Source organism: Molothrus aeneus, chromosome 3 (assembly GCF_037042795.1).
Source record: "Molothrus aeneus isolate 106 chromosome 3, BPBGC_Maene_1.0, whole genome shotgun sequence".
NCBI classification, from domain to species: domain Eukaryota; kingdom Metazoa; phylum Chordata; class Aves; order Passeriformes; family Icteridae; genus Molothrus; species Molothrus aeneus.
The window spans coordinates 3,624,703-3,648,864 of NC_089648.1; the positions used below are offsets into that span (position 1 = coordinate 3,624,703).

General features: G+C 40.0%; 2 protein-coding genes across 3 annotated transcripts in view; one reads left to right on the top strand and one right to left on the bottom strand.

Annotated features, from left to right (window-relative positions):
- Positions 1–3,086: 3,086 nt before the first annotated feature.
- On the top strand, positions 3,087–24,066 carry FANCL (FA complementation group L). The gene is made up of 14 exons (XM_066546041.1): positions 3,087–3,182; positions 4,392–4,445; positions 5,420–5,480; positions 6,232–6,288; positions 7,914–8,011; positions 11,514–11,610; positions 14,252–14,320; positions 19,738–19,888; positions 21,463–21,546; positions 21,651–21,696; positions 21,784–21,865; positions 22,622–22,738; positions 23,025–23,096; positions 23,413–24,066. The coding sequence occupies exons 1-14, from the start codon at positions 3,133–3,135 to the stop codon at positions 23,446–23,448; spliced, it is 1,074 nt and encodes a 357-aa protein (XP_066402138.1). The 5' UTR covers positions 3,087–3,132; the 3' UTR covers positions 23,449–24,066.
- The window catches only part of VRK2 (VRK serine/threonine kinase 2), a 36,787-nt gene continuing 35,836 nt past the window's right edge, over positions 23,212–24,162 (bottom strand). The window contains exon 14 of one of the 2 annotated variants that reach the window (XM_066546038.1): positions 23,212–23,741. In XM_066546038.1, coding sequence (XP_066402135.1) covers positions 23,505–23,741 — 237 coding nt within the window. In that variant the 3' untranslated portion in view covers positions 23,212–23,504. The remainder of the gene's footprint in view (positions 23,742–24,162) is intronic. The other variant, XM_066546040.1, reaches the window with a different exon arrangement.

The window sequence follows — 24,162 nt, forward strand, 5'->3', positions numbered from 1 at the left end:
GTAATTTCTAGTGCAATGCATACTGAGAGAAAACAGCTCAAGAGGAGAAATGTTTTGGTCAAAATTAAATTAATAGATAATACGAGGGATACAAATTGCTATGAAACACTGGATTAACTGCTTGTGGTGAGCCATGCTGGGTAGTGAAATGCACAGGAACAGCTTCAGGGGCGCAAACTACAGAAGGGCTGAACACCGGGGTATTTAAAACCTGATCGTGCATACGGTTAGAAAATGTTTCTTGCCTTGGTAACGATCTTGCATTGTCCAAGGTGTTCTGGAGCAGAAAAGGGTGGGTAAAGCAACATTGTTGCACAGAACCGAATCTTTATTTCTCAGATACGCTGATAGTTTGCTGGAAGTCTGGAAATCACCAGTGACATGTCCATGGTATAAAAAAAAAAGTTAAACAGTGGTGAGAATATATATTTAGTAGCACATATTCCTGAAAATCTTACCATGATGAGTTTACATGTCAAATCTTGGGACTCTTTCACCTATCTATTGCCTCCTAGTGCATTCTATATTATATTTCCAATAGCCTCTACAACAACACAAAGCTGCAAAGGCTTTCACTGCTTTTGAATCTTTGATTTCCAGGCAGTCCCTGTGAATGGACCTCCCAAGCTAAGGGAACAGGATTTAGCTGCAGGTGTAAACATTTGTGTGGTTTTCTTCATTTCTCTTTCAGTCCACCTCCTGTCCCACACAGGTACAGTTGCTTGTGCCACACACCTTTTAGGTGACTGTGGTAAGTCACCTATCTCTTAATAAAACAAAATTTTCTTCCTCAAATAAATCTAATTAGGCAAAAAGCAGCGTTTTCTTTCTTAAACATGCCTATTTGGGTGGAAATTGACTCTTGCATGACGCTCAGCTTCAGTGATGTGCAAAGTTTCAATGCCTTCCAAAACACATGCAAAAAACCCCAAAGTTTTAAGTTTCTCTCCTCAGGCTTTCCCACATACTGTGGCTGCCAGATCCTCACAGCAACCCACCCAGAAAAGAGAGGAAGTTTTTTATCCCAGCACCTGTGTGAGAGGGCAGAAGTGCTATCATGACCCTAAAAGTGTTATGGTAGGAAATGTTGACCCCTAAAACAGAATGCATAAATCAAGTAACCCCTTGCCCTGGGCAGCACGAAAATCTCCATGACACAGTCAGCTGACTACTATGGCCCTTACTTAATATTAATCCTTACTTAACAGCTAATCCTTACTTAATCCAGTCCCCTCAGGATGTACTAAATAGCGAGGAAACCCCGGCTCTGCTCTAGGGAAGCCGTGCTCGTTCGGCACTCTGGAAAAGACGCTCCCTCCCTGCTGTGGGAGAAAACAGGGCTGCTCCTCGGGATTCTGGAAGCTGCTCCTCGGGGTTCTCTGGAAGCCGCGGGGACTCTCCCTCAGGGTTTCCGCCTTCGGGACGCGCGCGCCTCCCCTGAGGGTGTTCAGCCCTCAGCGCGGTGCGCTTCTCCCCTCAGGTGTTCGCCACTCCACAGGTGCGCTCCCCTCAGTGGCACGAACCTCACCCCTCGAGTGCGTTCCTCCCCTTAGGTGTGCTCCCCCCTCAGGTGTGCTCCCCCCTCAGGTGTGCTCCCCTCAGCCACACAACCCTCACCTCAGGTGTGCTCCCCCCCTCAGGTGTGCTCCCCTCAGCCACACAACCCTCACCTCAGGTGTGCTCCCCCCCTCAGGTGTGCTCCCCTCAGCCACACAACCCTCACCTCAGGTGTGCTCCCCCCCTCAGGTGTGCTCACCTCAGGTACGCTCCCCCCTCCTCAGGTGTACTCCCCTCAGCGACACAACCCTCCTCTCAGGTGTACTCCCCCTCAGGTGCGCTTTCACCCCTCAGGTGTACTCCCCTCAGCGGCACATCCCTCACCTCAGGTGTGCTCCCCCTCAGGTTCGCTCAGCTGTGCTCCTCAGCGACACAACCCTCCTCTCAGGTGTACTCCCCCTCAGGTGTGCTCCTCTCCTCTCAGGTGCGCTTCTCCCCTCAGGTGTGTTCCTCCCCCTCAGGTGGTACTCCCCTCAACAGCACAACCCTCACCTCAGGTGTGCGCCCCCCTCCTCAGGTGTACTCCCCTCAGCGACGCAACCCTCCTCTCAGGTGCGCTCCCCCCTTCTCAGGTGTGCTTCCCTCAGCCACAAAACCCTCACCTCAGGTGTGCTCCCCCTCAGGTGCGCTCCCCTCAGTGACACGCACCTCACCCCTCAGGTACGCTCCCCCCTCCTCAGCTGTACTCCCCTCGGCTACACAACCCCCCTCTCAGGTGTACTCCCCCCTCAGGTGTGCTCCCCTTTCAGGTGCGCTCGTCCCCTCAGGTGGTGCTGCTCCCCTTAGGCGCGCTCCCCTCAGCGGCACGCGCCTGTCCTCAGGTGCGCGCCCGCCTCGCCGTCGCGCGCCGCCCCTCACGCGCCCGCCTCTCCCTCCCTCCCTTCCCCTCAGGCGCGTGCGCCGCCCGCGGGCAGGGGCGGGGCCTCGCGTTCGAACGGCGGCGGTGCCGGGCGGGAGCATGGCGGGGGCGCGGGCTCTTTTGCGGCAATGCCCGCTGCTGCTGCCGCAGGACCGCCACGGCACCGCCTACGAGGGCTTTGTCACGGCCCAGGTACCGCGGCCCGGGCGCCGCTTGGCCGGCGGACCTTAGTCCGAGGTGGAGGGGGGGTGCTTCCAGCCCTGCCGGGTCTGGGGAGGGAGAGTTCCGCCGTGCCGCGCCTGGCTCTGAGGGGGAAGCGCTTCCCGCCTTGCCGGCTCGGAGGGGTTCAGCCCTGCCGGGGTTCCTGGCTGAGCTCGCCGGGAATGTGAATTGGGGAGTGCCGTTTCCCGCCGCCGTCCCGCGGGTTTGCCCAGGGAACGGCTTCCTGTTAGGGAAGTTAGTTGGGTTAGTTGTGCTGACAAAAGTGGTTTTGGGGCGAGGCTGAATGTGCCCGCGTTCATGGCCTGTGGTAAAAGTTGACATAAATGGCTGATGGTGGGTGTTTTCTTTTCGTTTACTTTTGAGGCTTCAGCTGAAGCGGCTGCATCCTCCTTCGGGATGTGGAAAGCGCGGCGCAGGGGGCAGAACAGCGCCTGAGGCAGCGTGAGGAGCCCGGCTTTGCCTTCACTGACACTGTGCAGCTGTGGCTCCTTAAAATGCCACATACACCGAGCTCTGAACGGGTGCACCTTAATGTAGAAATAATGTAGGGCTTTCTTCCTCTAAGTAGATGGCAAAAGACGTGGGCTGTGTCCACTAGCATTGTCAGAAATGTAGCTGACATTGAGATTGAAAGGAACCTCAGGAGGTCCTCTGCCTTAAGTAGTTGCTTTAGACCATTTGCATATTTGCATATTCCCGGGTTGGGAATATCTCCGACCAAGAGTGTGCAACCTCTTAGATGGCTTGTTCCAGTTTCTGATCCCCCCCCTTAACCATTTAAGGTTTTTTTTCATTCCGTTTAGGTGATATTTCCTGTATTTCTGTCACCAGTGTGTGTCACTCAGATCTGGCTGTACCTTCTGTAGTCATCCATGATCTCTCTTTTCTCCAGGCTAAATAGTGCAAGCTCCCTCAGGCTCTCCTGGCATGAGAGATGCTTTGAGCTCTTGGTCACCTTCAGAGCTCCTCCCTGGATTCACTCCAGTATGTCCATGCCTTGCTTGTGCTGGGAGCCCAGTACTCCCAACTTCAAGGTGTCCTGAGCTGGGGTAGGGTCTGGAATAAAAGTTTTAAGATCAGTTATCTGCCCCCTTTCCTTCGAGGCTTCGCCGACTTTTATTTCAGTTTTATTAAGAAAGTAGAAGGAGAACCTCAATAAGGACTGAAAATACAAGTAGAGGGTATTTAGAAGCTGCCTCATGTGGATTGCACTAACAAGAAAAAAAATTAAATTTATGTACTTGGGGCTGCTTTTGTTTACAGTTTGTAAAACTCTGCTGAAATATGCTGTGGATCAGTGCCCAAGGTTCTTTTTAATGTAGTTGCTTTTATGATAAGCATCTGTTTTGTCTTACTGGAGTTGAAGACAAACTTTCATGTACAGTAGCATGTTTTGGATTAAATTATATGTTTTTGTCTTGTCCAGATTTGGATAAGGTTTATTATTATTATTTTTTCTCCTGAAAGGCGTTATGTTTGCTTTATGAAATGTGATGTACTGAAGAGTTTTTACTGAATATTGTGAATTAAAGGTCAAGAGTACTTCAGCTTCAGAATTAAAATCAACATTTGTACCTGTCACTCATACTGCTTTTTATCCCTAAGGAAAGAGATTCTGAATAATATTCCTGAAAGACAGAAAAGACACATTTTCTTTCTTAGTAGCTGATCTGATGGGGAATCATTCCCACAAGTGTCTAATATTTTTCTTTTCTGACCTTCTTATTAACTAAATACTTCTTTTCAAGGGTAGAAACTTCCACATCAGGATACTGCTACCAGTGGATTTGCAATTGAAAAATGCCAGGTAAGAGACTTTTATGGTAGCAATTTCTAAGTGGGATGTAACAAAGTTAATTTTGATAAAAGCAATAATGGATATGAAAATGAGTTATTCTTTTTTCCAGTATCAGTGTTATTAATTAATTCTCACTGGTTTCAGCTTAACCTTTCAACAAAATTGCATAGCATCAGTGTTAATAAATGCTGACAATAAGCATTGCCTATATCAAAATATTTTGTTAATTAACTTTGAAACATGTTGTAATTAATTGGTTATATTTACATATATGAAGCAATACACTTGGGAAAAATTATATTTTTTATATAATTTGTATTTCTACATCATTTCTATGTCACCATTTGGGAAACAGCAAATTCAGTGCAAAGTTGTAAATTTAAGTAATTATGTAAGCAATTTAAGCAATGATGGTTAACAGAGCTTTTTAACTTCATTTTCTGTTTGCTGTTTCTATTAATTGGTATGACCCAACTTACTTTAAAAGCCCTGTTCTTATTTCTGTGTTTATCCCAGCAGTCTGTGGGAAGTGGGTGAAAGAGGCTAATCCATGTACAGGGATGAGCTTTAACTTTGTATTCCATAGCTCTGCCTAGGCCAGCCTGCTCCAAACTGGGAGCAGATGTGGCATTCCATAGCTTTATTACATTCCAGGCTGGGTAATTAAAACTGCATTACAGGTAACTTTGACATTTTCTGGTTATCACTTTTAAATATTAGTGTATTTTATGAAGTTACACTCGCTTGCAAGAGTGATGTTGTTGTTTTCAGCACAGAATGGGCTTTTGCAGGTTGATGCTTAATTTTTAATGGGCTTTGGCATAGTGACATTTGGAAGTTTTAAGTAACTTTGAACAGAGTTTTAAAGTATTGTTTCCTTCCTTTGTTTTTTTCCAAGAAAAGCTGTTGTTAGAAGGCTTTCTGCTCTCTTTGAAAAATCATGTACTGTGAGTTTGAAATGTGTACAAACTCTGTTTGTCCAGGATAGAGTGCAGCTGGCATCTGAAGAGGATCCTGCACGGCTACCGGCACATTTTAAAGCAGGTATACAAGTTTAAAACCACTTCTTTAAATGTTGTTATTGTTAAACAGTCTTAAATCTTTGTTTGTAATGATTCTGTGACATCTTGTGCTTGCACACCTGTTCTAAAAGGATTAAAGAATCTTCCTTTCACTCTAGAGCCAAGATTTATTTTTAAATGTCTGAGGATTTACGAGTCAATATAATGAGAAATGGATGGAATTTAGTAAATATTTATTTTTATTCAACTTTTATTCTTTTTTTTGAGATCAGGCTATAACAATTTTAAATAAATGACTTATGACATTTTACTGGAATTTTTCTTTACTCTCTCAATTAGAACAGATTTTGGGGTTTTTTTTTAATGTATTTACTTTTTTACAATTTGTTCACAATGCAAAGGAGAGAATTCACATTAATTATTAATAGACTCAGTTCATTCTTGGGATCTAAATTACATCCCAGTATCCAAAGGAAGCTTTGGAGTGAGGATACAGCAGCCTTGGAGTCCCAAGGAATACTTTGTTTCCAAGGAGGAGCCTTTGTCACAGGTGCTGCTTGAGACACTGTATCTCAGTAAATACATAAATGAGTGCTGCCAGGGGATGTTTCATTCTCAGTAAAGTTTCCTGGAGCTTCTCTTCTGTAATTGGAAAATTTAAACATGTGGAATGCACTTGGGTTTTTTTATGTTTGGTTTGACAATACCAGAAAAACAGTTGGGCTGAACCACCAGAAATTGCAGAAAATTAACTAATCCTCTCTTTCCTCCAGAGGCTGCACAGCTGCCCAGATCTTGTCAGCTTTATGATGGAGCTGAAAACTGTTTTGGTGAGTGGCAGAATATATGTGTGGGACATGGGATGCTCTTAGAGCTTTGGGTTTCACTTTCAGGGTTTTACAGATTACTGTCCCATAGATATATAGCTTTTTTTAAATTATTATTTTAAGAAGAGGTGATTTTGTATATATGCTGTTCATGTAATAGCTGTATAAATATCCTTTAGGATTTTGAGTGACTGTATTCTTTGGAAGTTGGAAAAGATTTAAAATCCCAGCAAGGGATCTCAGTGTAGAGTCATCCTCTTTGCAGTGATTTTCTTGGAATTCCTGTTATTGTCTAGATGGTAAAGCAGGCTTGTAATTATACAATGGGCTCTACAGGCAGTGGATTGCTGAAGGTGCTTTCACCTGACTAACAATTTGACAAATAAATGCAGAAAGCTTTTTTTTTCCCTAATATTTCAGAGGCTGCTGTTTATTCTTCTTTTAAAAAGGTTTTGCAGGTCTGGGGTTGAAGAGTAGCAAACCTTTAATCAACATGTAACTGAGAATTCTTATCTATTAGTAAAACATTATTCTGTGAGCATTCTTGCTGATGAATGCTTCACCCAACCTACTTTACTTTGGGAATAAAACACAGGAAGCATTCTTCAAAACCACAGCAGAAATTCCTCCTAGCGTTACACTGCTGCTCTGCTATGCTTGGAATAGGCCTAAATAAGAATGTCTGGTTTGGAATGCTTTACAGTAGTTATTCCAATCTATTTGCCTACGTACACAAGCACTCAGAAAATGAAAATGCAGTGAAAGTGTAATTCATTCAAAATAGCAAAATAGTGATTCTCACTTACTGCAGAAAATGAAACCACTGACAACGGTGTAGGAGACCTGGGCAGGAATGATTGTTAAACTTGTCTTATAGATTATATTTTCATTTAAATTTATTTTATTTGAAATTATTAATAGTTTTATTCTAAATGTCATAAATGTATGTGTTCTGTAAGCATAGTTTTAGCTCAAATGCACTTTTAAAGAACAAGTAGCACAACACAACTGAAACACATGGTTAGGGCTTATTTTTCACAGTAACATTAACTTTTTGATAAAAAGTTCTTTTTGAAACATTACTACATTCTTGATGAGTGTCTGCACCAAAACTTACTCCAAGGGATCCTGTGATGTTAAAACTGAGAAACTGATTTTGTTTTTTGATTGCTATATAAAGTTTATTTATATATATAGATATATATATGTATAAATATTAAAAATATGGGGAATATCATAGATATGTTTTCTTTTGTGGCAGTGGAGCCCAGGAGACAGCTGTGGGCTTAATAGAACCTTCCTTTGAAATGTTCTTTCAGTCAAGATGCTTAACTTCAGATTTATTAGCTGAAAAAGAAACACATTTGATATTTGCATCTGAAGACTCCGTTGTCAACATCTGTGGGGTTTTTTTAAATTGCAGATGTTTTCATTACCAGTATCTGAAGTAATTTACCAAACAGCTTCTTTGTCTGCTTTAGCTGGAGGCTATAACAAAACAAATGCAGTGTACAGTTAATTTTACATAAGCTTAATATTTCCAAATGAATTGCAAAAATCACATGGCTAAATAGATGCAAAAATATTGAAATTGCTCTTAATGATGTTTTTAATGTTCTTTTAAACAGGAAATTGCTTTAAAGAACACACAAGACCTGCACATCCCAAGGCCTCCAGAATACTACTCCTGTCTTGTCAGAGATCTAGAAATACTGGGCTGGAATAGGTATGATTATTTTAGTTCTTAACAAACATCATCTTTAGAATATCTGTTGCTCTTTTGTATTTGTGAGCTGAACATATCAAATGTACTTGTTCTGTTCATTTACCCTATTCAGAAACTGATTTTGCTTTGTTTTTAAATTAAAAACACCCAACAAACCTGTATCAACTCTAGGCATATTTTCTGTCTCAAATAACTGAGCTGAAAGGTGATACACTACTAAAAAATAATTTCTTCTTTGACCTGTAAACTACTGGTATATTAAACATATTTAATGTTAATATTTATAGTTCTCTTTTTCCCTATTTTGTACAGTTGGTTGTGACTAACCCTATAGATTGTGGGTGATCATCATTTACCTTTATGCTTTCATAAAAACATTTCATACTTTTTTTTAGAATTAACATAATAATTTTTAAAGCACAAGGATCTTGTTAGCACAAGGATCTTTTTCAGCACAAGGATCTTCTTAGAGGAATTTATTATTTATTCCACAGAAAGGTAACTCTACCCAAAAAATTCATGAGTGGAGGGGAGAATGTGAAAGGCTCTCAACCCCAAACTTTAACAGGTGTATCTTGTGCTAAATGGAACAAAGAAGCCTTAGGTGTAAGAACAGTTTGGAGTTTTCCCACCTGATTTCTATATAGATAAACAACATGTGATTAACACTAAGTGGGTATTTCAAGGCCCACTTTTGTTTAAAGATTTAAAACACCCTTGAGAAATCAGCTGAAGCTTTTGTCAGTGGTTGCAATTGTTGATATGTAATTGTGCCATACTCACATTTCACAGACTCAAATCTGAGAATATTAGGTAAAATTTCATAAACACGTGGGAAGTATATTTTCAATTATGTTTGCTCTCCCAAAATAGATAAAAAACCAAAACACCAATGAAACAAAAAAACCACCCAAAATCTTGAAGAAGGGTTGGGGAAGTCAGTCACTGATCAAAGGACTATGCTGCACATAGGGAATCACATCAGGTTTACTCTGACTTGGAAGGAGAATAACCTGGACAGGCCATGTGAGCTCCATTAGCAAATCACACCTTTGATTTCAGAGTGCTTTTAGCACTGAAGTGACTCTCTAAGGAAGCCTCTTAACTGAGGCTGATTTTGCGTTGTGGGTGATGCTTTATTTGCATGGCAGTTAAGAACATCCTGCAATGATCTTTCAGCAGAGCTGCCTGTGTTTGGTGCTGCCAGTGAGGAGCAATCACTGCTCACACCTTGAGCTTTATTTAAGGATTTTTCTTAGGAAAAACCCTTGCTGCTTGTGTACCCCAGATTTACTCATTCCTGGCAAGTTTTGGGTCATGCTGGGAGCTGACTGCACCCAAAGCCAACTGAGAAATTGAAAGATTTGGGTTGGGGAGAGAGAGATTTTGCTGCAGGAGTAAAGTTACAGGCAAGGCTTTTCTAATACTTCCCCTTAATCAAGCTGGTAGAGCCAGTGACAGTGTCCTGGAAGGCAAACTATCAGCTATAGGACCCTTAGGACTCTTATGATACTCATGGGGATTCAAAAGGGTTGCCATGTTGTCTCAAATCTCAAAGCTCTTATGCATGATACTTCCCCATTTATTTCATACAAAGTATCTTCTGCTCTTGCCTTCTGCATTTCCAGGGAGTCCTGCCTGGTCCTGTGCTCTCAGTCATTTGTGTGTCATGCTGGACTTCAGAGATTTACATGAGGCTTTCCATCTTTATGCTGATTATTTTTATTCCTTTTTAATTTTTTTTTTTTTCTGTGATAAAATGACAGAGCCTACAGAGGAATAAAAGTCTGTATAAGTGAAATATCACCTATCCTTATATGGTTATACAAAAAATGTGACTTTAAACTAAAAGAATCCATACTTTTCTTATAAATCAAGGTTGAAGTGGTCCAAACAAGATGAATGTCAGAACAGGTAAAATCCCAGACACCTTGGTAGCATCCCTTTAATTTATGTTTTCCTTTGCTGTGGCTCTTTGCAGCACAGTGCTGCAGGCAGCAGTTGTGCTTTGGTGTGGACACTGCTGCATTTTTCACTGCAGTATCCATGCTGGGCCTTAGCTGCTGCTTTAGGAATCCCCCCAGCCCAGGAAGCAGCAGATGGAGGGGTGGTATAGAGGTGGTTTCTCATCTTTATAAAACTCTGATGCACTTTTGAGGTAAAGTTGCAACAAAGCAGGAGTAATGATGTTTTTCCCCCCAGTTTGAGGAAGAATCCTCTAATTCTTTCAAAGTATATCAAGTTTAACTGGTTCCAGTTGAATTACACTTTTATCAAGACTTGTCTTTTCTTTCAGCTGTTGTGGAGAACTACTCCCAGAAATCTTCAGGTCTCTTTAATATTGCATTAATCAGCATGAAACATGAAATAATCTCTCTCTCCCTTCTTACTACCACTACTGCTTTTTCCATGAGTATTTTTCAGTTCCCTCCTGTTGAGGCTATTTCTTTTATATAGACAATTTTCTTCTTTTCACTTCCTTCCTAGGGACGTGCAACCCTTTAGTGTACATCTGCTTTTTCTTCCACAAGCCTCTACAACTCTGTTGCCAGCTTCGCTTGAGAGAACCATGTGACTTTTTCTAGTATGTAGTGGTTTAAAAAAAAATAAATGTTGCTTAGGCCAGCAAGCAGATGCTCTCTCTGAACTCTGTTAGGCCTTTCCATCAGTCTGGGTGATAAGTTGTGCAATTATCTTGGACTGCTTTTTATCTTTACACAGGAATGACATAGTAAAAATGCCAAAATATCCACCTGCCCATTTTACTGGTAAATATATGGGGATGTTTGAACCTTTTTGGCAATTGTTGACACTACTAAGCAGAATCCACCTGTAGAGAACAATATATTTTACAATTGTATCCATCTTCATTGTGGTGGGAGACACGAACCAGTGACATCTTAAGCAAAGAGTCAGAAGTTTTAAAACTTTTTCACATTTAGTATGTACTTTCTGCTTGCTAGGGTGCATGAATACAGTGTAAAACTGTCATGAAATGAAGGCAAATCATCATAAATAACTCATTTTGTACCTGTTCAGGTACTATTTTCTGCAGAAAATCAAATTTGGAATATGAACCAATATGCACTGAATTTCCCACAATAATAGTATGGATAATAAAAGAGAACTTCATTGGAGAGAAAAGCAAATCAAGAGCATAAAAATCTCATAGAGTAAGAAACTGCAGAAATGGATCAAAGATTTGACAGGAAGTTTAATGTGTACATAAGTAGAGGCTGACAGGAACATGCTGTGTGTGTCAAAGGTTCTGCTGATGGAAAACTGCAACACGGTGCTCACTGACCACAGCGTGAGCCCTGACACACACTGTAAATAACCCTGAGATATATGGCTGCATTAAGCACTAGCCTGGTGTATTAACAGCAGTAAATCTGCAGCAGCAGAAATGCTTGGCATATAGGTCTCCTTCTGATTAATATTTGTAACAGACTAATCAGGGTATTGCAAACTGCAGGGCTCTGAGAGTTTTCCTCTCTTCCAGAGTGGCCTATGTGGACACTGGGCTGAGCACAGTCAAGTTAAAAGCTGAAGATTCTTGTGGTCGGCAGCATCTCATCACTCTCAAGTTAAATGCAAAGGTAAATTGATGTGGGGCAAAATATCTTGAGGCTTCCTTGAAATATATCGATTTTTCTTAATTCATTGGGATTTTAGAGGGTTGGTTTGCTTGCTGGTGTGTCTGTTCTGCAAGGTAATAGGTCAGTTAATTTTTTTTTTCATGAGTTTTCAGGCTAACTATATTTAAAATTAATATTGGATTATGTTTATCTGTAAGATGCATCTGTGCATTACGTGAAAAACACTTTGATATTGTACTCATTTTAGTGGATTACTGACAAAGCCATCTGGGAGACTTCCCTTCATTATCACTCCATCCAGAGACTGTGCACAGAACAAGAATTAGAGGATGTTGGGTTAGTTATTAACAAGTCTTGCTGTTAAAGTCAGAGATGTAAAGATTTATGAAAAACTGAAGTCAGTCAGAAAAATTATTTCTTTTTAGTCTAAATAAATGTCTCATTTTGACAGTACTTGCAAATCAAACCCATGGCATTTGCAGAAACAGAAAAAATTTAATTCTTCCTGGTACTTATCACTGAACTCAAATTACAACATTTCTTCATAGAATGTCTCATTTCAAGGCATAAATCTCCCACCAGAGACTGTGAATATCCAGGCTGTGTGGTGGCAATTGCCTGGCAATAACTGTTGTCTTCAGAAAATAAGTCCAGGGGAAAAAGGGATCTAAAAGTGTCTGGATGTTGTTGCTTGGGACTATCTGTGGTCCATCCTCTCAAGTTTTAATCTTGAAAGCATGAGGAAGGGACATGGTATTACAGGATGAAATCTACCCTCACAGGCATCCTGTATTCCTTCACAAACCAGGAGGTTTTTTAAAAGTTTTTTAGTCTTACATTACATGAACAAGCTTTACCTTTGTAGGGGAAAAATACTGTTTGGGAGTGAGTGTTGCTTAAGTGGATTTTTAGAAAGAGTAAAACTGTCCTACATGCAGAGAGTAATGAGTCCATAATTAATTTGCTAGTCAGGCCATTATTAAATACACTGATGAAAAAATCCATCTGGAAGTACAATTATGGGCTATTTAATGTGCAAGGAGAGGAACCAGGTTTTGTTGTTTATAAGGGATAAATATGCTTTGTGTGACACTAGAAATTTGGTGCAACCTGTTGCCCTAAGGCTTTTTTGCTCTTAGGACAACAAAAGTAAAGTATTTTAACTGTTTGAAAGTATAAAAATGCAGAAAAAATTACAGTGCAAAATTAATTTTTCCCAAGCAGCTGCCATGGTCAAACTGGCGCTGGTGCATTGGCTGGTTCTGTTCAGCCTTAACTTAGCAGTGTCCTGAAGGAATGGAGATTCCCATTTTCTGTCCTTGTACAAGCTTGTGGGGTTTTTTGATAGTAATAAAATAGCTGAATACTTCTCATGGCAGAAAAAACACCATCTAACAACTAAAGATGTATAGAACAAAAAGATTAGATTATCAGACTTGGCTGTTTTAATAAGTAATCATCCTTTTTCTTTTTGTTTTCATTTTTTTCATTTTGTTTTCAAGTGTTTTTGATGATGAAGGATCAATTGCTTGTCCTTTTTAAACCATATCTGGCATTTAAACTTGCCAGACACAATCTGTGTGTGAAATACTGTTTTGGTGACCTGGGGATTTGATTTGCCTTCATACACACAGACACTACATTTGAGAAGATTTGGCTGAAGTCTTTTTTGGGAAGGCATTTCTTTTGATAACATGCTTTAATAAAAGTGTGTTTATTTCTGTTATGCTGTTTCTTTGATTAAGATCAGTGCAGGAGCATTTCAGACCCCAAGGCTTCAAATAGGCCACTGGAAGGATTTGCCTGATGTGCAGTAATTGAGACACTTTGGTAATTATCTGAATGATCTGGCAAGGGCTATGAAAATGCTTTCTCTAGATAAAGTTAGCTGCATGCTCAGAAAACCAATATAAATATTGTATTTAATAATTGCTTAAATTGGCCTAAGAAAGGTAGGATGATTTCTGACACACACATTTGATTGTAACTGTAATAAGCTGTCATGGAGTTATCAAACCTTTTGTAGTTTAGTTTTTTGTTTGGTTTTTTTTTGGTTTTTTTTTTTTTTTAATACAGCCTTTTAAAAATTTTTCTTATTGTTATCTCTTAATTTGGATTGAGGGTTTTTTATTATTTTGGGTCTATGTTCACTCATCTCTTTTTAAATAGTTAAGTACTCTGCATTACTTTCAGTTTTAAAAAACAAAATGTTACCATTCAGAACAAATAGTTCAGCTTAAATGAAAATTAGTTCTTGACTCATGGAAGGGTTGTTTGATTTTTGAGCTTTGCTTTCTAGTATGTATAATTGAGGAGAAATTTTAAAAAATATTTCATGTTTTATTTCTTAAGGTTTCTTTAATGTTCCTTTGTGACCACTGAACACAGAAAATTGGGATTCTCCTGCCTTTACTAAATACTGATGTATAAAACATTTACATGTAGCTTTCTTCTTTAAATGATAATTAACATTCATAACTATTCCTGAAAATGCTTTACATACTGTTTCCTCTCAGAGCCAAGTTCTCAAGATGCTTGAAGTGCTCATATTTTGTTATCAAATTTGGCAGCTGAGTATCAGTCTGACTTTAAATCACTAACGAAAAAAAATCCCAAACTCTCTTTTCTTTCCCTCCCTCAGTATCCCACAGAACCACCAGATTGCCTTGTGGATTTTCCTGTTCCATTTGCTGTTTCCTGGATGCCACAGGTAACTGCTGGACTAGGCAGCTTTTTAAAATAAAAATACATATGCAATGGAGGGGTGGTAACAAGGGGTTGGCTTTGGTTTTTAACTCCAGCTTTTCTCCCTGTGTGCATTTTATTTCTGTACATGCTCATGAAAATGGAATAGCACTGCATTCCATATTCCTTATCACAGTACCTTAAATATCTTCCTTGCCATGAGATGTATCTTGCATGTTGTGTGTACTGGTTGGGGCTTTTTTAAGCTGTTCATATGACAGAAAATTCTCTAGGAATTATGGTGGGAAAGTGAAAAGGAAGTGAAATGTAGAAAAAATTATTGTCTTTTAGAAAAGAAACACCCTCTGAAGTTGACAGACATTGAAAAAAGGAGTTAGTTATCCTATAGAGTTTTCATAACTTAATGAAACTTTTCCAGTTATAATCAATGTAGGAAAGTATTTAATGAAATTCTAATTTCGTAGTTTAACTGATATTGCTGCTATGAAAAATCACAGTCTTTTGTGTTTCACATTATTTCATGTACCTTTCTTCCTGAATAGTGCATGTGTGCTTTATTAAATGAATTTAAATGTGACCACTCAGATACAAGTTAATTTGAATTATATGTAGAAAATAATTAATATTTCATTTAAATTGGGAAAATAGTTTTTACATAAATAATTATATCTGATAATTTTAAATCTCACAAGGATTTCTACCCAGCAATAAATAAAACTTACATAGGGAACATGGCTGGGAGGTTTTTTAACCTCCCAGGATGAATTTAAGCAGGATGAATTTAAGCTGGGCATATAATTTTTCTGCAGAGCTCAGGGTTCTGTGTGTCACCTCAGACCCACTAATATTGAGAGAAAATAACTGCAAGGATCAACCACTGCAAATGAAAAATGTATTTATTTATGTAATTTTAGGTTTTGATTCTCTGATATGGTCTGGAGCAGTTTAAATAAATGTTTTTCCCTTGAATTTTACTGGAGTCCCTACACTCTGGCCAGGATTTCAAGTGCTGTTTTTAACCTCAAACTTAATATATTTTCAACAGTGTTTTATTAATTTTACAGCCTTGCAATTTATGTTGCCTCAAATTAACAACATTTCAAACATCCCTGACTGTGACTGCTTCTCTGTGTTTACTGTTAGTAATTTTAAAGACGGACTCATGTTTTAATAAAATGTTCTGGAAAAACCTGACATGGAGCAGCCTTGGACAAGTTGAAAATGGGGGTGGATATACTGATACTGGCACTACAGCCAAGGAAAAATCCTCTGTTAAAAATACAACACTCTGATGCTTAAAATCTTCTTCCAGTTAGAATTACCTGGGGACTACTTTAAAACATGAACAAAAGGTGTTTGTGTGTAAGGGAAGAGCCTGTTCTGGAATCATGAGACACTAATTCCAGCTGCAGAGAGCCTGCTCTACTCCTGAACCAAATACCAGCGGACAGAAATACTTCAGCTGTACAGCAGCTTTTGCAAATTGACCTTTTGTGTGGGGGTGACATGAACCCAACACTTGTGGGGACAAATGGCTTTGGTAATTGTGTAAATTGTGTTTATTTTCCAAATGTGTGGGAATCACTGTGGCAAGCAGCCCTCACACCGTGATAAAATACAGGTTAAGCTTAGATAATGCTGCAACACCACTGGCAGCAGAATTCAGCAGACACTCAAGTGCATGAAAATTTTGGTTCCTAAAAGGGAAAAAGAACAGGCTACACCTCTGCTCTAGTGAAATAATGTGGTGTTTTGGTACCAATTGGTCTTAAACTTTTATTATTACACCTTTAAAGTATAAATTGACAAGGCTTAACTAAATTGGTGCAATGGCACCATTAGAATATAAACTCCTATGAAAGAAAATATAAATAGATTGCAGGTAATTGATTTTTCTTTCCCACCCCCTGTGTGTGCTGCTGCCTATTTCAGGCTCATGGATTTTAAACTTGAGGGGTTGTTGTTTTTTTTTTTTCTTCTTTTTTTTTTTTTTCCCTTCTGTATAATAATAGACATGGCTTTATGGCATCCATATTAAAAATGGGTAATTTTCCTTATGGTCCCTGTCTTCCTGCTGGGTTGATAATGTTTTGATGTATTTTTCTTTTGCTCTGATGAGAGGTCTGCTGCTGCTGCTCTGACATATTCATTTGGATGAATAATTATAACTTGCACAATGTCAAGCTGAAGATGGTGGGGTTTTGTGCGTCATGACAAGCCCAGTAGCCAGTGCAGGTGTCTCACAGCATGAGCAGCAACAGCCAGTGGATTCTGGCTCAGAGGAGACGTTTTAGAGTAGTAAGAAATCAGCACCAAGGGCAATGCTGCTGCTGCTGCTCCTGCTCTAAGTGCCAAATAAATGCAGAGTGCTTCTCAATGACAAGTGCAAGAACATCTACTTATTTCTGTTATAGCCTTTTTCTAAAGAACCAGATAAATGTGCTGTCTCCAGTTTTAGCACACGCTGGAAGTGCAGTTCTGCAGATTCAGGGTGTCTCATGTCAGGGTGAGGTTTCCAGGCTGACCACTGCCCACCTGGCTGGCTACATGAAGGTCATGGGAGTGGAAATTAATGACTAATGAGGTCATGCAGCAGCCAGCAAGGAAACGGGAATGCAAGGTGCAGAAGGTGGAGTGCTGGGAATGAGATTATTCTTGGGTTATTTAGATGAAAACACAATAAAAAGCATCGTAATTGTGCTTTTTCTTGGCAAAGGAACTTCACAGGCACCAGCTGTAAATGCAGAAAATGGAGATGGTTGACAAGACACTTTATAAAGATTTCAGGCTTGTGTCTTGGCTTGATTTCTGTTAAGGAGAGGGGAAATTGTTAAACTGCTGTTGATGAGAAAGTGTTTCCAAACAAATCTAAGGAATCATAAATTCTTTAGGTGGTCCCTTTTCCATTTTATGACTGTTTGCTTTATTAAATTGTATTTTATTTATTAATTCGTGAAGGGCAAGAAGGTAATGGTACCTATAGTTTAGGCTATTTCACCTTTCTTATTAGGGGGCTTTGCAGTTGTTTTAATTTTGGATAAACAAATTTTGTGTTAGGAAGAATTTTAGCCAAAAAATCTCAGAATAAAGATTACATTTTTATCTGTTTTTGAAAAATAATTTGCAATCAGTTGTTCTGTATTTATCTTAATTGGAACTTTTTTTACTACCATTTGACTACTATTTAGTTCATCCAGGATTTGGAGCAGATGCTTGAAATTTGGCAGAACAGCCATATAGGTTACAGCACTTCTTAGGAGTTCCTGAAAGGCTTCATTGGTTTTTTGGCAGGCAAAGACTCGAGATTTTGTCTTTATTCTTCCCAGCCTCTGTGGCTCTAGAAATAAGAACCAAGAGTAGAGGGAGATTTTTTTCCCCATTTTTTCTTATTCCTTTGATTGGAGGGAATGGTGTATGGGCAATAAGGGTGGGCTTGGGAGAATGTTTGAATTGAAGAAGAAAGGAACTGGCATGAGGAGGTCCTGGTGATGAGGGGGAGATGAGAGTGCAGAGGATAGAAATGGAAATAAAGAGGCTGAGAAATCTCATGATACTTTCCTGGTAAAAGAGAAGGTGTGTTCTCCTTGCAGACAGGGAGGTCCAGGGTATCTGATTTTCACATCCTGGACAAAGTCAGTGGTGGGAATGGATGTGGGATCCATGGATCTGATAACAGAGGTGACATTGGGGTCACAGTTCCGGGGACCCATCAAAGCCAGTGTGTTTATGGAGGATGGAGGAACCAGTTTGGCTTTGTGAGTGCTTTTACAGCGAGGGTGAGCAGCACTGACAGCCTGAATGAGGAATGTCTTGTTTTCCAAGGAATTTTGACATATTTCACACAAATTCTAATTCGTTTGTACAAGGGGGACCAGGAAACAGAGTTGTGCTGTTTGACGTTATTAACAATGGTCCTGGTGTAATTTAGACCAAAGAAAAGTGGGATCTCAGGCTGTTCTAAAAGTGCTGGGCTACGACCAAAAATTAGTTGGTTAATCAAATAAAAAGGAATCTTGGAGTTTTCATGGTTTGCATGACAAGCAGGTGATGTATTTAAATAGCTATAGATGCATTTATGTATAGAGCAGGAGACAGCTGGCAACATCAGTGAAGCATGCAAATAAGATCAAATGAACAGTGTAGAAAAAAAAAGATTTAACTACCTTTTTAAGGAACATCATTGAAAAATTACAATTAGTATTAAAATTAATTGGATTTTAAAACTTATCTGTGGGTTATAATCCCTTGATGTTTCCTTTTTCTAGTGAAACCCTTTGAATTCCCGGAAGATAAAGATAAAAATGATTATTAGAGGATTTATCTGTATGTGATATAGAAAAATGTAAAAAATCAAAATGGAAAGCAACTGTTGCAAGTACCAGAAAATTATGCTATTAATTTAAGTGTCATCAGAGCACAAAAGATCACATTTCAGGACTGTGTGAAAATTATTAAAATACTGGAAATAATAGTACTTAAGATGAAGATACTATACTCTAAGATGTGGTTAAGTGACTGACACTATTATATCACTTCAGGTATTATAAAAGTAACAAAATGCTTTTAAAGATAATAAGCGTTACATTTTGAGATTGGCAGAATTCACACTTCTCTGCTTAGGTGCTTTCCTACTTTAATATAATTTAACAACAGCAGGAAAAAATGTAGCATTTTATTTCCAAGCTACGCCGGTTCCTACTAAAATACACAGGCACAAAATATAAAAAGTTATTATGTAGAAAAATTCTATTTCTTCATCGGAGAACACTCAGATAATTTGCTGCTCTTTGTCCAGGTGAGAAAGGGAGAATATAATCACTACAGATTAAAGGAAACCGTTCCTTCTGTATTTTGTTTAATTCATAGAAAAATACCTGTCTGAGAGCAGAATGTTTAATTTGCTTTTTCTTTTGGACCTCAGAATATCTGAAATCTGTCCCTCGATGGGCATCTGCACCTGCAAAGGATTCCCTTGACCACCAAATGTTTTCTCTCCTTGGAGAAGTCTTTTCCTGGGGAAATGGTGATTTCTTTTTGCCCACTGATAATTTCAAAAGATTTCTTGAGCGTTGCTGTCCAGTATATTGTCCTGTCTAATGAAAGATATTTCTGATTCTGTGCAATCCACTCTCAAATATTGAAATCCCCCATGTGTAATCCTCTGCTTATTAAATGGTTTCTCCTTTTTATGCCTTATTTACAGGGTTTGAAAGCTGATCTTAAGCACCTGTTTTTATACTGCTTAATTTTGAGATAGTGATCAGGTTGTTAGGTGATATTCCATGTTTTATGCTATCACAATACACTGGGACACACACGTGGATTTCAACACTCCTTAAATGAATAAATTGGTTTTTAAATATTCTCTCAGGCTGCTGGTGGAAACTCAATGAAATCTGTTTAAATTTCTTGTTTTCTTAGAACTCCTTAATGGACATTTACAACCAGTTCCTGGCAGCATTGGAATCCCTGAAGGAATTCTGGGATGCCCTTGATGAAATCGATGGGAAGACATGGGTGCTTGAGCCAGAAAATCCCACACGGAGCGCTACAACCAGAAGAATTGCAATAGGTAGGAAAAGATTTAAAGGGATACAGTGGATTTGAGAACTAAAACTCAGGGAGCTGTTTGGTTTTGCTTGTCTCATCAGATGGTGCTTCTTTGGGTTTAGGAAAGGAAAGGCAGCACTTAACACCAAAGATAGAACTCCTCTTTTGCATATTAAAAAAATAACAGAATGCTGATCCTGTTTGGGAAATTTATTACAACTTTCTGGTGTCAGATAAATGAAAATTTCTGCAGGAAAATGTTGTGTATTTGTGAATTATGAACATGGAACTGTCAACAGCTGAGCTCTTACATGGTAACCTTAGAAAAATCAGTATTTGTAAAAAAATCAGATTAGGTGAAGCCCTTACCTCAGTCACAAATTCCAGAGTTTTAAACTTTAGATTCATCCTGTCCTGGAGTGGAAGGATTATTAGAGTGCAGCCCAAAGGGAAAAAGGGAGTTAAAGGAGGCAAGGGGAAAGGATAGAAATAAAAAAGAAATGAGGCCTCCCTGTCAAGACCTCAGTTGTAAAATGTACCTCAGTTTATATGCTGATGTCTGGCATTTTAAGGTCTTAACATACATAGGAAAAGGAAATCTATAAGTATAAAAATCCACATCACCAATAGCAAATTATAGAAATGTGAGAATACAGAGTGGACCCACGTTGTCCCTGACAGCTGTAGAGGCAGGGAGGAAGGAGCTGGAGGGAAGGACAGGAAAAGTTCAGCAAGTGGCTGGAATGGTGTGGGTCAGGCACCAGTTTGTGTGCAGTCAGGGGGGCTTTGTCCTGGTCCTGCTGCCCTTTGCTACAGGCCAAGGAAAAGGGAAGAAAAGCCTCAAAAAGTGCCTCAGAGCAGCTGAGCAGAGGAGGGACAGGGCTTTGAGCCCTTTGTTGTCAGGCACAGAGAACCCTCAGCTACCACTGAACTTTGATTTCATTCATTCCCACCTCTTCCAGGATGGAAAGCTTAACACAGCTTTAATTACAGAAAAGGTTGGGTTTTACCTGGGCTTGTTCAGAGGAGACTCTGCTGTGATGTTTTGGAGCTGCTTCCCTCTGAGGAACATCCCCTTCCAGGGATGGTGGGGGTCTTGTAAAGCCAAATATTTGCTGTTTCAAAAATACAGCGTTGTTGTCTCAGTCCTGGAATTTGCTGGGGAGGGGACTGACTTCTGCTGCTAATATTGGGTTTGGGTTTCTCTTTTTGACTAGAAAAGATAAAAATGAATTAGTAAGTTACATGTCTCTACCTTTAAAGTTTCACCAAGATTTTGGATGGATGTTGTCATCGAGCTTGGGTTGATTATGTTTCTTTCTGAATAAATGTAAAGGTTAAGCCAAGTTTAAAAGAAACACAAGCCTGACAGGTTTAATTAATTAAGTTGCTACTTTTAATTACACTTTGTGGAAATGTAAGTATTTGCTATATACTGATATTTTGTACAATCATTTGGGTACCTCCCAACTTTGTTATTATTTTTCCTAACGAAACCCAGCCAGAGTTAACCAATTTAAAACTGCCTTTAAAAATTGTTCCTTTTTCAAATCCTTGACTGCAAAGCTTCCCCATGGCCTTGCTTTCTCCTTTCAGGGAACAATGTCTCAGTGAACATAGAGGTTGATCCTCGCCATCCAAACATGCTTCCAGAGTGTTATTTCCTTGGAGCAGGTCACGGTAAGGCAGCAAATTCCACTGGTTTCTCCTCTGGACTCAGATCTCCACCTGAAACCAGGGAGGCTCACTGTGGTGATGCCATTATTCCTGTCTGTTGTTTGCAGAAGTGAACCCTCTGAGAACTAAACTCAACAACAACATGCACTTGTGGTGAGTGGCCCTGGTAAAGCAGGCTGGAAACCCAAATGGTGTTGCCATTCCTCATGTGGGTTTTTCTCTCCCCTCTCCCACCCACAGGGATCCAGAAGTCAGTTTGTTACAGAACTTGAGAGAGCTCCTAGGAATTGATTTTCCATCTCGTGCTGTGTTGGAAAAAAGTGTAAGTTGGTTTTGGTTAACGACCAGTCGTTATTGCTGAATAAGTCACATTTAAATGGTCACTTTCTAAGAGCCAGGGACAATCAGGGACTTTTGAGAGGTAATTGGATTAATTCATTGTCACAAGGACTTCTGAACTTCAAGCAACAGTTGTCAGAGCTTGTTAACCTTTGATTAGAGGTGCACACTTCCCTATGGCCTTCATAGCAGTGAGGGCACTGATAACAGGCTCCACTATTAAAAGGAAAAGAGGATGTTCCACAGTGGCTAATGAGATGTGGAAAATCCAAACATTCTGTTATGGATGTTGATGACTTCAGTTCTAATTAGGTGGAACTGCTTAGAGGGGACGAGAGGCCATCCAAATACTGGTGCATTTCAAACAAACTGGGAACTAATTTTTGACAATGCTTTAACACTGGATTACGAGCTTTGCTTTCCCTCAGGAAGCTTCTATATTAAGATCTGATCTGTGTCTAATGACACATCATAGTGGTTAATAAACAAAAAGTGCTCAAAAGTATGAAAATGCTTGCTGAATGAGATGTAATTCAGTAAGGGATGAAATAGAACCCAGTCAAGTCTTCCACACCTGGAACCCAGTGTCACTCTAAGCCATTGTGGCATAAACGTGTATATCTTAAAAGCAAAAAACAGTAATTCTAGCCAACAAAAACTGCAAAAGCAAAACCACAGGTGAAGCTGTTTGTGTGTGAGCAGCCCAGCCCTGCCTTTCAGCCGTGCTGTTGTGTTGCAGGACTTCGCCAAGGACTGTGGGATCTGCTACGCCTATCGGCTGGAGGGCAGCGCGCCCGACCACGTGTGTGACGATCCTCGCTGTGGGCAGCCTTTCCACCAGGCCTGTCTCTATGAGGTAAAGGGACCAGGGGCACAAACTGGCATCAACTGGCTGGCACCTTCTGCACATCAAGCACTGGCCACTTGCATTCTGCATTAAGCAAGAGCCCATGAGGAACATTGTGGCAGTCGTGTCCTGTCACCCCCAATTCCTACATGAGAGCTCTCTGGGAAAGGGAAGCACAGGCTGACTTTGCATGCACCCTTTCAGATGTTCATCAGCTGAACTCTGGTAATTAATAGATGTTTCTTTAATTGGAGATGAAACCAACGTGACTTTTAACCCACTTCTTGTGTTGCAGTGGCTACAAGGCCTTCCTACCAGCAGACAGAGCTTTAATGTCATCTTTGGTGAATGTCCCTATTGTAATAAGGTAAGGAAAGCCAAGGAGTAGGAGTGAGCTAGAGTGGAAAAGGCAGATGCATCAGTGTTTAACTGAAAGTTTTCTGACACAGTATAAAGACAGCCCCACAGTAATGCCAGGGTAATTAAAGACCACGCTCCAATGTATTTAATACTTTTTAAATGTCGTAACAAAAGGTTCAGTTACAAACAACAAAAAGAATCTCAACATTTATAACAGAAGCCAACACAAATAGTTCAGAGATTCCATAACTATTGAGTGCAGATGAGAACTTGCCTGTACAAGACATGTGCTGACAGGATTATTTAAAAACTTTTTTTTCAAGCCCCTGACACTGAAATCTTCAATGAAGAAACTCTAAAAGCTGCATGGTGGGAGCACCACTGCAGTCCCACTGAAGACACAGGAAGAGCAACATCAAAGCAGATACAAGGACAGGACAATGAGCAGCAGAAGCACCAGAACAGCTGCAGTGTAGGGGTAGGTTTGATCAGCAAATGCCAGCCTAAACACAGCAGAGAGAGAGGGAGTGGTGTCAGCACCAGGCTGGGATGCTGCTGCAGGAGCTGGAGCTACAAGGTGATTGTGTTTCTTTCGGAATTCTGAGAGTATTCTGTAGGGGTCAAATGGTGGCAGCTCTCTTGCAGTGTCTTCCTGCAGGGGAAAAATAGCTGTGATTATAAACCTAATATGAAGTGAGATGTGAATCAAAAAACCAGAGATGCCATTAAGGTACTTAAGTTATCCTAGAGAAAGCATTACAGTCCTTACAGAGTCTTACCTCTGGAATTTGCACTTGTATGGATATTGTATGGTAAGTGTGTAACATAAGGCATGGTTAAACACCTCCCGAAGAGACATAGCTCTATTTACTATTGAAGTCTACAGCTGAAATTCTTCTTTATCTTTGACTTGTTCCTAAAAATGTTTAATATATTCAGTCTCTCCTGTGTAATAAAGGTTTATCCTGGAAACTCAAGACATGCTTTTAAGGGTGAAGGTGCTGGTTTGATTTGTGTAAATTTTGCGTTTCACAGTGAAGCCAAACTTCTGCCCATCACAAGGAACAAACTTG